Genomic DNA, 15,325 nt, shown 5'->3' with positions numbered 1-15,325 from the left:
GGTGCTGTGGAGCAGAAGTGGCCAGATTGGGCAGGTGGCCAGGTAACGGGATGAGGTGTGTGGTAGATGTATGTATAGTGTGTGTGTGGGGCATGTGTCTATGTATGTGTGTGTGCAATATGTGTATATATGTGTACGTGGGGTATAGTCTGTATGGTATGTGTGTGTGTATGTGTGTGTGTTTAAAGCTCTGTTGGGCAAAGGAGGAGAGTGTGAGGAAGGGGAGGTAGTCTGATGATGACAGGTGGGCAGGGTGAAGGATGACAGAGGATAGGTGGCACCACTTGGTTCTAATTTTGCTTCCATTTTCTCTGCCAACGAGGATGATTGTGGGAGTAGAGAGAAGAAGAATGGTCAGGAAGTTGTTGATCGCCCAGATCAATGAGCTCCTCTCCACTCTAGGTAGGTCAGCCCTTCAGGCCCTGATCAGCATCCTCCTAGGTGATAGAACAGCTGGCCGATGGGACCACTGGGGCCCCAGGAGTGATCTTTGGAAGTACATGAATGATGGGAGCAGGGCTGCTGGGCCACAGGAAGGCTTCCTCAAAAGGGAAGGCTTGTGAAATTGAAGAACATTTTAGGGAAGGCATGGGTAGTGGGCGTCTAGAAGAGGAGAGCTGTGATGATCCCAAAGAACCACACTCAGTCCTTGAAGAATGGCCCTGACACACCAGAAGACCCCCCCCCCCCACCCACCATCTTCTTGTGCTGTGCATGGTGACTCGTCTGGTAGAGTGGGGGATGCTCTATGGAGAGCTGGCCCTAGAAGAGAGAGTGACAACGTGCAGTTGGGTTGGAAAAGTGAGATGGCGGCCAGTTGTGGAAGGAAGGCCACGAGTGACAAGAGCAGGAAGGATTTCCTTCGTCAGGCACTAGTGAGATGTGGAAGGTTTGGGGGAAGGGGAGGGCTGCTGTTTAGAGTGCTTTGGAGCAAAGTGGATTGGCTGTCCAGTGATGAGTACAGTGACCTGATGGTGACACAATGAGGTTTTTAAAGATATAACATTAATACTTATTGCTTTATCTGAATAGTGTATGAGGGTTTTATGTTAAGATTGTGGTTGTAAGAATGGAAAGTAGATTTTGTTGGGACACAGTTGTCAGGAAGCATTGAATGATTCAAGGAGGAGCACAGGAAATGGGACCATTAGAGCTTATTCTGAATGTTCATTTTTAAGTCAGGGGGACAGATGGAGGTGCCACTGGCACAGAAAAGGAAGGCTGGAGGAGGGCTTGTTCGTTCTTGGTTTTTTGGATGACGAGTTCAGTTTTGGGCCTTTGGGCTTGAGCTGCCACTAGGACATCTGGGCAGAGGTATACAGTAGGTGTATGCAGTCGGGGCCTCACTTCATCAGAAGCAGGTCATCCCAAGGGTGCTAGACTGGAAGATCAAGGGATGTGTTTGACCTGGTTAACAAAGTACTTGATGGGATCTTTCATGTCCTCACTCCCTGCCCCTCAGTAATGCCTAGGGGCTTCCTACTGCCCACAGGATCAAGTGTGAAATCCTCTGTTTGGCATTTAAAGTCCTTGCCCTCCTTTTCCTGTCTTCATCCATTTGACTCTTCTACACACTGTGCAGTATGGTGACCATGGCCTGCTTGCTGCTCCTGACACATGACAGCCTGTCTCCTGGCTCTGTGCATTCATTCATGCTGGCTGGTGCCCATTCCTGAAAGCATTTCCAACCTCCCTCTCCTCCTCTTAGTTTTCCTAGCCTTCTTCAAGACTCAGCTCGAGCCAGGTTCCACCTTTTGCAAGAGGCCTTCCCAGTCCTTCTGGCTGCTCATGCCTTCCCACGAGCTTGTTCTCCATCTACATTATGTGTGCCATGCACCTCATTGCATGTTGTCTCTCCCGGGAGAATGTAGACTCCTGGAGGAAAGGAGATGTGTGTTTGCCTCTGTGACCCAGGCCTTAGGACAGCGCCTGTCATGTAGTAAACTCTTATTCAGTTCTGGTTGACTGACTGATGAGAGATACAGGCTAACTAGAGGTTGTTATATTTAGCTGGGTTGGGAATTGGTTAAATTAATTAAAGAAGAAATGTCACCTTGGAGGGGCAGGTGAAATACATTGTGGGAGTGGAGGTGCAGAAAAAACGAATTGGGTGAGGCACAAGTGGAGTGCTGATCAGATATGCTGAGGACCTGAACCTTAGGGATGTTGGGTGACAAAGCTAATGGGTCTCAAGGTGCCACAAAGCTGACCTGAAGGTTGCAAAATGAAGCTTAATGGAGAACTATCTGAAATCTTCTTGGATTCAATAGAGTTAAACAGGGACACACACCCTACCATTTGCATGGAAAGGATCTAGGGATTGTAGTGGATTTCCAGCCCAACCTGAGTATGGCTTAGGCAAAGCCTAAAACCAACACGGAGAGGCGTAGGATCTAGATTGAGGGCGATGCCAGCCCTCCTGCACTTAGCCTCATTGTACCACGTCTGGTGTGTCATGTTCAGTTTGGGTGCCGCATTTAGGAATGACCTTGGCAGACTGGATAGTCTCCTGAGGTAGGCAAGGCTGTGCCAGAGAAGGGCCATTTGTGATGTTAATTTAAGACTGCAGAAGAGAAGACTTACCCACAGGCTTCATTTGCTGTCTCTGAGCTGAGGAATAACGAACATAGATAAATAATAGATAAATTAATTAAATAGATAAATTAATTAAAAATAGATAAATTTAAATTTGATCTCATACCAGTGAAGAGAGAGGATGAAGACCAGTTAGGGGACTGGATGGGATGAGAAGGCCAGAACAAGATGGTGGCTGTGGGAATGGACAGGAACAGCCATGAACAAGAGTCAAAGGAAAAGTCACTAGGCCCTGGTGAATATTTTAACAATTTGCTAAAAACTGCCACAGGTGGCCCTGAACAGTCTGTGAAGGCCCTGCCCCTTCAGATGAGCATTTTACTCCATTTTTACAAGTACTGTGAGACTCTGGGTTTGGGAAGTCATTGAATGGCACATTTTACAGAAATGCAGACATACTTAGAGGTTACAGTGTACTTGCCAAGAGGACCCATTTCCTCCCATTTCTCAGATTTAATTCATTCATTCGACAGATATTCACTGAGTGCCTAGAACATGGGAGGTGCTGTGCTAGGCCCCTGGGGGATACAGACATTACTAGGAAGAGATGATCTCATGCAGAGTGACCCTGCCCTTCAGATCTGTGCCCCGTAAGGACTCCACAATTACTTCTCTTGGACCTACGCATTCAGAGCACTGAGTCTCCCATCCACTTGTTCTCATCCTCCTAATGGCTGACATTCATACAGCACTTTGTTGGTAGTTGAAGTCCAGTCCTTTCAGTCCTGTCGGACTCTTTGTGACCCCATTTGGGGTTTTCCTGGCAGAGATACTAGAGTGGTTTGCCATTCTCTTCTCCAGCTCGTTTTACAGATGAGGAAACTGAGGCAAGCAGGGTGAAGGGACTGGCTCACACAGCTGGTAAGTATCTGAGGTCAGATTTGAGTTCAGGAAGTCGAGTCTTGCTGACTGCAGGCCCCTTCCCCTGCCCCCAGCAGCTCATGCAGCACTCCAATGCTTCACCCGTGTTCTCTCATTTGACTCTCACAGTAGCCCTGGGAGGTAAGCGCTATCATCATCCCCATTTTACAGTTGGGGAAACTGAGGCAAACAGATTTTTTTTTTTAAAGTGACTTGCCCAGGGTCACACGGCTAGTGAGTGTCTGAAGCTGGAATTTGAGGTCCTCCTGAGTCCCCACCTACCCCCTGTGCCACCTGACTGCTCCGTGCTGGTGTGATGAGGCAGACAGGACTGCTCCCCTTACCTTTCGGGCCCTCTCTCTAATGGACGAACATGAGTTGGACGCTCTCTGCCGTGACTCTTGAGCTCCATCTTCTACATTCACGCCGTGCGGCCCCATTCAGGCGGCAGTTGAGTTAAAGGGAGTGTGTCGCCTGTGATCGTTTGATGCCGGGGGGATTTTATCGATCCAGATTGTCCCTAGAGAAGGTTTCATTTTTTAGAATATTTCTACGGGTCGACATCATGGTTGCTGTGACTCGGTGTGATTCTGTCACAGGATGCTCCTCTGTAGCTTCCGGTGACTGCCCACCTTTGGGAGCCAGGTTGTATGGTGGAGGCAGAAAACAATCAAGCAACAGAAATTTTTATGTAAAATCAATGGAAATGGGAGAGGTTTTGGAAAAACCTTTTACGTGTACAGGCTGGGAGGCTTTTGCTGGTTTAATTCCGTCCCCCAAAGTCTAGACAAGCGGCTGATGGCTAACGGCACGTCTCTCTCCTCTTCGGGCGGCTGTTTTGACAGAACGCTATCGGATCCAGAGCGAGCAGTTTGAGGACCTTTGGCTCATTACCAAGGAGCTCACTCTTCGTCTTCAGGAGCATTTTGAAAAGCAGGGAGTCAAGGATTTCACTTGTTCTTTCTCGGGGTGTATTCCTCTACAAGAATACTTTGACCTCATTGACCAGCATTTTGAGGTATGTCTGATGTAAATCATGGTTTACGCTACTGTTCCTTGTATGGTACATGAATATGCATCTCTCTCACCTCATTTTCAGCAGAGCTATACCTTGATTTGTCTTTCCAGTAGGAGTGGTGGGTTTATGATGATCCTTCCATGGTATCTTGTCTGATTTCCCTATGACTAGTGACCCATATTTGTAAGAAGACTAGAAGAATAGGTTGGAACTGGAGGGGAAGCTAGGGGGTGCCATAGTGCACGGAGCACTGGGCCTGGAGTAAGGGAGACTCATCTCCTCGAGTTCAAATCTGGCCTCAGACACTTTCTAGCAGTGTGACCATGGGTAAGTCACTTAATCCTGTTTGCCTCAGTTTCCTCATCTGTAAAATCAGCCGGAGAAGGAAATGACAAACCACTCTAGTATCTCTGCCAAGAAAACCCCAAATGGGGTCACGAAGGCTCAGACATGACTGAAAATTGACTCAACAAAGTTGGAACTGGATTGGGTATGGAAACAAGTAAGTTAATTGGTCCATAGGGAGATTGCTTCAAGTCCTGGCCTTTTTGGCATAGGGCTCTAAGCTAATGACTTGAAATCTGGCCACAATGTGTGGACTCCAGGTTAAGGACCCCCGGACTAGAGGAAATGTGCCTGGTATTTTTGGATAAACAGACCAAAAGTTATATATATGGCCATTAATTCCTCAAAGTAGTCACCACGGTGGCCTATACTCCTATTCCAAACAGGCTTCCAGCATTTGAACTTCTTTTGGCTTTGCCTTCAGAGCATACAATACTTTCAGAGGAAGTTGTAATGTCCTGAGGAAGATGGATTTCATTTTGGGGACTGCCTCAGACTCCTTTGGAACCATAGCTCCACCTCTGGCATCATAAAAAAAATCCTCTGCTCAGCATTCAAAGCCCTTCATACTCCAGCCCCCTCCTTTCTTTCCAGTCTTCCCATACCTTACTTCCCAACATATGCTCATCAGTCCAGTGACCTTGGCCTCCTGGCTATTCCATCAACAAGATTTTCCATTTCCCCACGTTCTCTGGCTTTTCCCCTCACCTGGAATGCTCTCTCCTCATCTCGGCCTCCTCCCAAACAAAAGCCCATCTTTCACAGGAAGTCTTTCTCCAGCCCTCTGTGATTTCTCTGGTATAGGGTACAAACTGCCTCTAGCCATGTCTTCCCTCTGTTCATTATCACCTGTTGTATATAGAGATAGAGATACAGCCACACATCTGTATCTGTTTGTCTTGTTTGTGTCTCTTTGTTTGTTGTCTCCCCCACTGAATTGTAAACTCCTTGAGGGCAGGGTCTGTCTTTTTCCTCTTTTTGTATCCCTGGTGCATACTACACGGCCTGATCCATCGTAGACACTTCATAAATGTTTATGACTAACTGATCGACATCTGGTGAGTGATGTAGGAATCAAACCAGCTAGTGCTGTTTGGAGGAAAGTGAGATAGAATGAAAAAAGGAAAGAGATGAATTTTCTGCTTGGTTTGTGGGTGGTTTTAAGGACAGTTCCCAGACAGGGTTTGTTGAATGTCGGCCTTGTTGCACGGAATGGCTAGGCTGCTGAGGCAGCTACTTGTAGATTTAAATCTGTGTGTGTGTGTGTGTGTGTGTGTGTGTGTGTGTGTGTGTGTGTAAAATCAGTCATATTGCTTCATGTTGCTTCGTGTTTTATGTATTCAGAAATAAATAACTTTATTAACCTAAGTTTTTAAGCCTTATAAATATATTCTGAGTCTAAGGGCAATGTTTATGGTATGTGAATTAGAATCAGTTCCAAATCACAACAAACATATTAATATTAAAACATTTGAGATAAAACGACTTTGGGTGGAGCGCCCTCTCGCGTGTCTTCAGTGTAAGCTCTTTGAGGGCAGATACTGTCCCCCTTTTGGCTTTTTCTCTCCGGAGCCTAGGATAGGGCTTGGCTTGTTAGCAGGTGGTTACTTGATGCTCTTTGGATGACTGGCTAAATATGCATAGCTTTGGTTCCAAGGAGTTGGCTAAAGATGGCACCAAGTTAACACCCCCCAGAATCCAGTAGCTAGTATGTTTTTTAAAAGACATTACTGTTCAGTTGTACAAAATAATATCCATGTGGGCCGTAAAAGTGAAGTTTCAGTTGAATTTCTCTTATTTGGTCCTCAAGCATTCAGAATTAGTATAAATATAAGAATTTCTGTACAGAGTAAATACATATTCTGTACAGCATCAGATCCTTAAAGAATAAAGGGCTTGAAATGTTTTCTTTGACTTTTTGAGGTCTTATGAGGAAAGGAAATTCTGCAAAGATCGGTGTGTTTTTATGCCAAATGCTTTCAGTTTGGGGGTATCTGAATTTTTTTCATGTTAAAGCAGTCCAATCTGTATGATACATGATATACAAATAATGGCCTGTTGTAAATTAGATTTTTTCATTCATTTCCCTCTTTCAACCTACTTTTGGTAAGATGAACCTGTGATTTCTCTGGTATAGGGCACAAACTCCCTCTGCCCATGCAAATCTGTGATTTATAGTCTGGCCTGTGTCTGGGGAATGAGAGATCTGGGGACTCGTCCATGATCAGACAGCACCTGGATGTCTGCTACGGCACGGCATGTTCTGTTTCATGGTATTGTAGTCAGATCGCTCTATTGCTCCAAATAGTTCTGTCAGTCAGATTTTTTATGAACAATAAAAATTGCTCATTAATCGCCTCCTTCAAACGGCTGTGGAGGAGAGAACTTCTACCCCTAGCACCCACCCTTAGGGAGTTTTCAGATTAGCAAGTCCAACTTCCTCATAGGGAAAAACTCACGGATTTCGTTTGACCAGAGACTTCATCCGCAGGGCACCCCTCTTATTTGCCTGAATGCGCTTCCCCTTATGTTCTGTGTGTACGCGGTAAGAAAATATTTATGTGCAGTTAAACTCATAAAGAACACTGTTGTCCTTTTCTCCCTATTAATGCCAGCTCCCATCTCCCCAACACACACACGCGCACGCGCACGTGCACACACGCGCACACACGCACATGCACGCACACGCAGACACACACACGCACAGACACACACACAGACACACACACGCACACACACACACACAGACACACACAGACACACACACGCACACACAGACACACAAGACCCATTTCTTTACTTGCTGTTGGGTAACCTCACACTGTCTCCACCTTCTGCTAATACCATTTAGTCATCTCCGGGAGTTATTGAAATGGAAAGATTTCTTTCTTTATTGCTTTTTATAAGAAGCGAGTGCCCCTTTCTGCCGTTCAGTTTTTCCGCCTCTTGGCTATGTTTTGGAGTTGTTGCATTCCCATAAAGTTGCTAGGTTGATGAATTATTAAGGCGCATCGTCTCGGTCCATAAACGATTTCCTTAGAGTTGTTTTGCTGCCCTTGGAAGCTCTTTCAGACCGAAGGCCATCTGGGGCATTGGGCATGACAGCCTCAGGAGCAGCGCAGAGTCTTCCTCTCTATGACTTTGTACCAAGAGAGATGGAGATATTTCTGTACAATAACATACTGTTGTGCATTTCCACGCCTTGCTCTTAGTTCTGCCATTGGGGGCCAGACAGAACAAGTTGAGTCCTTCATCCACTTGGTACCGCTGCGGGAACTTGAAGATGGCCGTCACATCCCCCACCCTATGTCGTTGCTTCTTTTCTAAGCTAAACATTCACTGTTGTTCAGTCATTTCAGTCGTGTTCTAATCCTCCTAATGGCTGACATTCATATAGCACTTTGTTGGTAGTGTTCAGTCCTTTCAGTCATGTCGGACTCTTTGTGACCCCATTTGGGGTTTTCTTGGCAGAGATACTGGCGTGGTTTGCCATTTCCTTCTCCAGCTCATTTTACAGATGAAGAAACTGAGGCAAACAGGTGAAGTAATTTGCCAACAGTCACACAGCTACTTAGTGTCTGACGCTGGATTTGAAGTCAGGAAGAGGAAATTTCCTGACTCCAGGCCTGGCTCTCTCCACTGTGCCACCTAGCTATGCTCAACTCTGGGCCCAGATGCTTGCCATTCTCTGTTGCCAGTCAAAGATATGTATTTGAAATGACTGCCTGTCCAGCTGTATGTTGTGCTCTGGCCAGTAGGCCTTCTTTGTCCACTTGTCCTTACTCTATGGATCTGTTGCTTGGCAGATCTATTTTGAATGACTCGATGGCAGATGCCTTTTCTCTTTGGGTTTTGGGTAGGGTGCCCTCCCAACACTGTCAGATGCTTCAGTGGTAGAATACATGCACCTACTTTATGTCTCATTCAATACTGATGCTCAGTAGATGATTAAACAGTATTATCTCCTAGGTAGTATCTGTCATGGAATGGGAGAGACCTTCTTTGAAGAGAACCTTTAAGGCCAGGATTTACTTTGTTGAGAAAGATACTTAGTTGTCCTCAACACACCATAGACTTGGTATGATTTATATTCCTTATACCTCAGTCAGCTGTGGTCTGCTGTAGAAAGCCATGTACAGAAGCCTTCTTATAGCGTCATCACAGATACCATCAGGACACTGCTCATAGGCCATTCTCTTGAAAAGTAGGGATAGGAATCATTGTTTGACATTTAAAGCCCATCACAGCCTGCCTCTAATCTACTGTACCAGACTTCTTATCTATATTGTTACCCTTCATGCATTCCACAGTCCAGGCACATAGTAGGCACTTAATATATGCATACTGACTTGACTTCATATTAAGGGCCATTGCTTTTCCCTTGTGCAGTATATTGGACACTGAGATAATGACATCCAGATGCCTCAGGTTCCCTGTTGGGCCTGATGAAGCCAGATTTTGATAGAAACACTGGTGGATCTTGTTAATTCCAAGGATGATGGTGCCCTCTTCTAAGTTTCATCTATAAAATGCTTTCTGGATCAGGTTCTCTTTCTTCGAGTATTTTGCTTTTTCATTAGAGATTCCTCCCCCCTCCCTTCCCGCCCCTGTGTGTGTGTGTGTGTGTGTACTGAACCATGATTTTATCAGTGTACAGAGAAGTTTGAAATTGGTGTAGTGGGTAATACTTTAATTGTAAGTAGGTACTTCCTTTAGAAGTAGGTAATGCTTAGGAACCTCTTGGGGGTTCTTGAGGACAAGAGACTTGATGATGACAGTAGTGTTTTAGGAAGGCTGTTGTAGCAGATCAATTAATCAACAGGTATTAAGGTGTTACATGTAAGATGGACTAGAGACCAGGAGAAGGGCTTGGGAGGAGGGTGTGGTGCTGGGTGCTTAATCGGCAGTGGTCACCATGTGACTGAGGAGGGAAAGGTGACTTGGAAAGGGAGAGAAGGGAGTTTTGAGGTAAGAATTGATTGTGTTTAGTAATTAATTAGAAAGAGTAAACGTAATAAAGGTGATGTCACAGTTTCTGGACTGGGACACAGTAGAGAGAGCCCTTACTCAGAACATGGAAGTTTGTAGATCCAGGCATTTTGTAGGGAATATTATAAATTTACTTTGAACATGTTAAATTCAAGATAACATGAGGCAATGTGGTATAGTGGAAACCCTGGATTTGGAGTCAGAGGGCCTGGGTCTGAATGTCGACTGCCACTTACCGTCTGAGTGACCTTTTGGGCTCCGCTTTTCTCATTTGTAAAATGAAGATATTGGGCTAGGTGGTCTTTAAGGTCCTTCCCAGCTTTAAATAATAGATCTTGTAATATTTTCTTGCCAAATGGATCTATCTTTTGTTGTTAGGCAGTTGTTTTAGTCATGTCCAACTCTTCGTCACCACATTTGGGGTTTTCTTGGCAAATATACTGGAGATGTTTCTCATTTCTTTCTCCAGCTTATTTTACAGATGAGGGTTATGGGACTTGCCCAGGGTCTAGTACTGTGTAAATCACATTGGTGGAGGGAGCTTCCATCCTGAAAGTTCCTTACACATATGAAATCCCAGGACAAAAAAGATCATTCATTTCTAACTGTCCATAGCCTCTTTGGAAGATAAAATAAGTGGTTGGGTTCTGGGCCAAAAAGAATAATTTCCTAACTCTTTTTTGCAGAATTAAATTTTTTTTTTCAAATTTTTAGTTTGAAAGTTTAAATTAGACTTTAGAGTCACAGCTCCATGGTAGTCAGTTCAGCCTGGTTTCCTACAGCCGTGCTCTCTCTTGTTAATTCCTGGCTAATGGGGTGGTTGTGAGGTGATGCCTCAAGGTTGTTTTAAAGGGCATTTCTCTGGTTATGGTTAAAGGGTTATTCTCTGGTTAAAAAGAGCGTGGGCTCTTTTTCAGATGTGTTCAGAGTTGACGTTCCTTCCTTTGAAAGCTGTTTCTTCATCTCCTTTGACCACCCCTCTGTTGAGACTGTATCAGTTTGTGTCTGATTCCCTATAGGTTTTGATATCTGACTTTTTTGGAAGGTTTCCCTCCAGGCTCTGTCTTTAACTTCATGAATAAGTGTTGTTGATTTCCTCTTGGTTTTTACCTCATAGTCTTTCCCATATGCCCACTTCCCCTTCACTCCCCCTGATCCTTCCCTTGTCATTTGTCTTTTCTTCTCGCTTTAGCTAGGTTGATTTTATTTGTCAGAAATCTTTTTATTTTTATGTAACACCATTATCTTTTATAATACTGCCTATAATGCTGGTAGTTACAAATTCATTCACTTTCTTGCTGTGAAGAATAGTCCTTTACTCTCTTCTAGTTTATTATGATATGACAAGTCATTTTCATTTTGCTGATAGGATAATTTGTAGAGCAAGGTTATGTGCATTTTCCCCCATGCTGTCACAATCCATTAGTTAAAGCATGAAATAGATTTTTCAATTTTCAATTGCATTCATAAATATTCTGTAGACATGTTGTTTTTCCTATACATACAGCATGTTAATTCTTAAAAACATGGACATTTTCAACAATTGTCTAGTCATATCATATATCCATATGTGTTTATGGTATGCTTCAAATTTGGGGGATTTCATGCTATTGTATTTGTGAAAGCTATTAACTTCTATATATTGTCTTGATTATTTTAGTTTTCAATAGTACCTTATTACTACTAAGATAAATGCTTTAAAAGAAGAATAATGGATCTCAGAGTCAATCAGAAGCATTTATGCAGTACCTACTTTGTGCTAGACATGCACTTCATTAGTGGGCTGCTAGGTCATTTCCATTTTTTGATCCTAAACATGTCTGGCATCACAAAGGGTCTTTATTGGCCAGCTAATTGGACTTTTGGAAATTTTTAATTACAGCTCCGATTGAATGGAGAGAAAGTGGAAGAGCTGTTATGTGAAAGAGCCGTCCAGTTCCGAGCTATTGAACGACGCCTACTGACCAGGTTCAAAGACAAGACACCTGCCCCTCTCCAGCATCTGGACACCTTGTTAGATGGCACGTACAAACAGGTCAGTGAAGTAGGCATCATCTTTTTCCAGGATGCTGGAGGTGCTTGTGCGATTCAGCATGAGAGTTTGCTGCTGGGTATCTTCTAGGGTCAGAAACGTCTTTCCCTGGCTGGAGTTCAGGAGCATTTTTGTAGCTTCCCATCACCGCAACCACCATCTTGCTCTTAGAATCATCAGTATGACACTTTTTATCTTTACCCAGTGTTTGACTTTGTGGAGACAGAAACTTGGGTGCTGCGTCTTCCTTAGTTCACTCCTTTCTTGAGATCTCCAGGTGAGTGTCATAGAGCTCTATTTGGGTCAGCATTTTCAGGAATGATGTGATTGAAGTAAGTGACGGCCTGGTTATCAGACTTGTTGATGACGCGCAGTAGGGATGGGGGCCTCAAGGATAGGGCGATAGATCAGAAAGCCCGAACCATGCTTCTTGTGACGCTTCTCATCTGGGGAGCTAGTTGGTGCTGCTACTATGCACGTCCATGTCCCAGGCAAGCAACACGTCACCGTCTCTGTTAAAGGTAAGTATTTTGTTATAGCCTTAAAATATGACTTTTATTTGCTTCCCCAGAATGTACATTTAAACCAAATGATACCAGCCAGACAGACAAAATTTCTAATTGCCAAAAAGTGGCAGTCTGTCTCCTTTCACATTTATTATCATAACCAGGCCTTATTGATTCCAGGCTTTTTCTTGGCTAGTGTAACAGTTGCAATCATGTTGTCTAAGTAAGTTCCTAAAAAGTGCAGCGGCACGAGTGCAGAATCCTGTGGCCCAGCGAGGGATGTGGGTCTCTTGAGGGTGGAAGGAAAGGAGAAATCAGAGGCCTTCTCTGCCTTCTCAGCTTGACCCTCTACCCTTTCATTGTCCTTCCCCTCCGGAGCTGGCTCCGTGAAGAAGCCTCATAATCCCCCTGCGTAGAGGAGCTCAGGATAGCCATCTGTCCCAAGGCCAGCGGCTGTGTGCGGAGGGTTTTAGGTTCTGTCTGGTCACTCCTGTCAATTCAGTGGTAACTGAGGGTACTTAAAGGCTTTCATGGCAGCCATCGGGAATGGTCCTTTCCCAAGGAACTGACGGATCTTGACCTTAATATTACATGTCTTTGGATTAATACACACTATCAGTTACATATTTAATAGAATTTGGTGAGAATTTGACTCCAGGATATCTAGATTATTCACATCAGTAGATCACAGATCCACTGAAGTATGAGTTTCTCTTTGACTTTTAAGATTCAGTTCTTTATTTGGTGAGGTTTCTTTTCATACCATTCATGAATTGAAGTTCATTTTTTGTGTCTTATAACTTTTTCAATTAACATGCATTTATTTTCTCTCTCTCCTACCTTGGGAAATGACAGAGATTGGGATAGGCTGTGGGGAAGTGGGGCCATTAATGACCCATTAGTGGTGCTGTGAATCGGTGCAGCCATTCTGGAAAGTGCTTTGGAACTGTGCCCACAAGGTTTCTAAGCTGAGCATACCCTTTGATTCAGCAGTGTCGCTACTCGGCCTGTGCCCCAAAGAAATCGGAGAAAGAGGAACAGGGTACCCAACCATACTTTACTTGTATGTGAAAACAAAGATTTGTAGTAGAGGGTGCCTGTCATTTGGGAAATGGCTGAGGGAAGGTCATTAATTTTATGTTTGTCTTTAGTATAAGTAGTTTCAAAATCACAAATGAAAAAAGGTAAAAACCTTGTCTTTTTAGTCATCTACTTGGGATATTAAAACAATATACAAAATGAGTTTAGAAAAAACCCTGAATTTGCAGACTGTTTGAAGTATGAATTCATAATGTGCTTCAGGTTCCTTATGAGAATATCTGTTAAATTATAGAGCCAATTTAGCCTGCTGGAGGTGATTTTGCTCCCCAATGCAATTGTGTAGCCTGGAGAAGAGGAGCGAGGGGGGAGCATGAGAACTCCTTTGCGGTTCGGCGGCAGAAGGAGGAGGTGTAGTGGGCAGAATTCACAGGGACACCTTCCCACTGGGTGGACAGAACATTTCCTGAGATGGAGAGTTGTCTCCAAGCAGAGAGGGTTTCCTCAGGTTGTGGTGGTCTCCCCTTCCCCGGAGGGCTTCAAGAAAAGGCTGGATGACCACATATATGGAGGCTGTAGAGGCTATGCTTTCATAGCCCTGCGTTGTTTGAGATGAGGGCTTCTTAAACTCTTTCCACTTGTGATCCCCTCAGCACTATGGGGGTCACAAAGGAGGGTCCTTCCAACTCCCAAATGCCCCAGTTTTCCATTTTTTGGGTAACATAATAATGTGTAAGAGTAGAAAATTATGAAACTCTTCCTCTGCCCTCCTTTTTTTTTTTAAGGAAACAAAGACTTTTGGAGTCATGAGGCTTTTAAAATTTTTATCATGTAGCTATATTTGGGGAAAGTGATTGAACTTGTGGAATATTCATTTCTCTGTAATATTAACCATGTTATATAACACGAGATTGAAAGGCAGCATGGTGCCTTGGAGAGAGAGCAGGCCATCCTGCTTCTGGAATATACAGTCTGGGTGACCTGGGGCCAGTCACCTGATGGAGGGTCATCACCCCCACTGCTGGTCATTCTCGAAAGCCCTGACAGTAGAAGGTGCTGATTTCTGCTTGTACAGAAAATTCCTCATCACAATCTCCTGACACTGATGAAACCCCAGATCTTTTTAAAAAACAAGAACACCGCCCCAGCCCCGCCAGCCCAAGAAAAAGATTGCCTTCTGTTTTCAAGGTGTTGCTGGGCCTGAGTTGCTTCTCTGGCCCTGGCTGCTATTCTTCTCATCCCTCTTGATAGATAGTCTTGAGGGGCAGTGGGGACTCTCCTTTCTCCTCCTGAGCATTGCCCCCACCCCATAACCTCCTTGTAACTGTCACTCAATAAACCCTCCTCCTTTGGCAGATCTCTCCATTCCACTGTATCAGCGAGTTTTCTGGAATCTTAAAGGAGAGCCAGAATCAAAGTGTGCAGAATTATTGATCACATTCATTATTCTAATTTGTGCTGATGATGCTAAATTTAATTCAGTTAATTAAACAAACATGGGTTGAGTGTTCATTATGTATCACTAGAGCCCATCCTGGATGCTGTGGAGGAAACAGGTGATTAAGACTCAGCCCCTTCTCTCTTGGCTCTTGGAATCTGTCTAACATTGGCCCCAACTAGTGAGGGAGTAACCAGGACACCCATAACAACGCTATGAGGGAGAACACGTTGAGTGACGTAGGAAAGGCAATGTTGAAGAAAAAGTACTAGTGCCATTATCATGCTCTTCAGTTTGGGCTCGTATCTGGCAGAAACAATTTCAGTTCTCGCTTGGAGAGATGCCCCCACTGCCGTTGTGCCCCATGCCAGGGCGTGGAGGTGACTGCCCCAAGAGGGTGGGAGGTAACATCTATAGGAATATCTAACAAGGTAAAGATGCTGAAACACAGCCTGGATTAGCATTCCATCCCATTCCTCCTGGAGATCTGTGCAGAGAATCTG

The 15,325-nt window shown here is 44.4% G+C and overlaps 1 protein-coding gene across 2 annotated transcripts in view; it reads left to right on the top strand.

Annotated features, from left to right (window-relative positions):
- Positions 1-15,325, top strand: part of BBS9 (Bardet-Biedl syndrome 9) — a 357,944-nt gene that overhangs the window by 167,676 nt on the left and 174,943 nt on the right. For both annotated transcript variants that reach the window (XM_036738870.1, XM_036738869.1), the window contains 2 exons: positions 4,302-4,474; positions 11,691-11,843. In XM_036738870.1, coding sequence (XP_036594765.1) covers positions 4,302-4,474; positions 11,691-11,843 — 326 coding nt within the window. The remainder of the gene's footprint in view (positions 1-4,301; positions 4,475-11,690; positions 11,844-15,325) is intronic.

The sequence above is a fragment of the Trichosurus vulpecula genome, chromosome 9 (genome assembly GCF_011100635.1).
Source record: "Trichosurus vulpecula isolate mTriVul1 chromosome 9, mTriVul1.pri, whole genome shotgun sequence".
Lineage (NCBI taxonomy): Eukaryota > Metazoa > Chordata > Mammalia > Diprotodontia > Phalangeridae > Trichosurus > Trichosurus vulpecula.
This window is presented reverse-complemented; position numbering and strand designations above follow the sequence as displayed.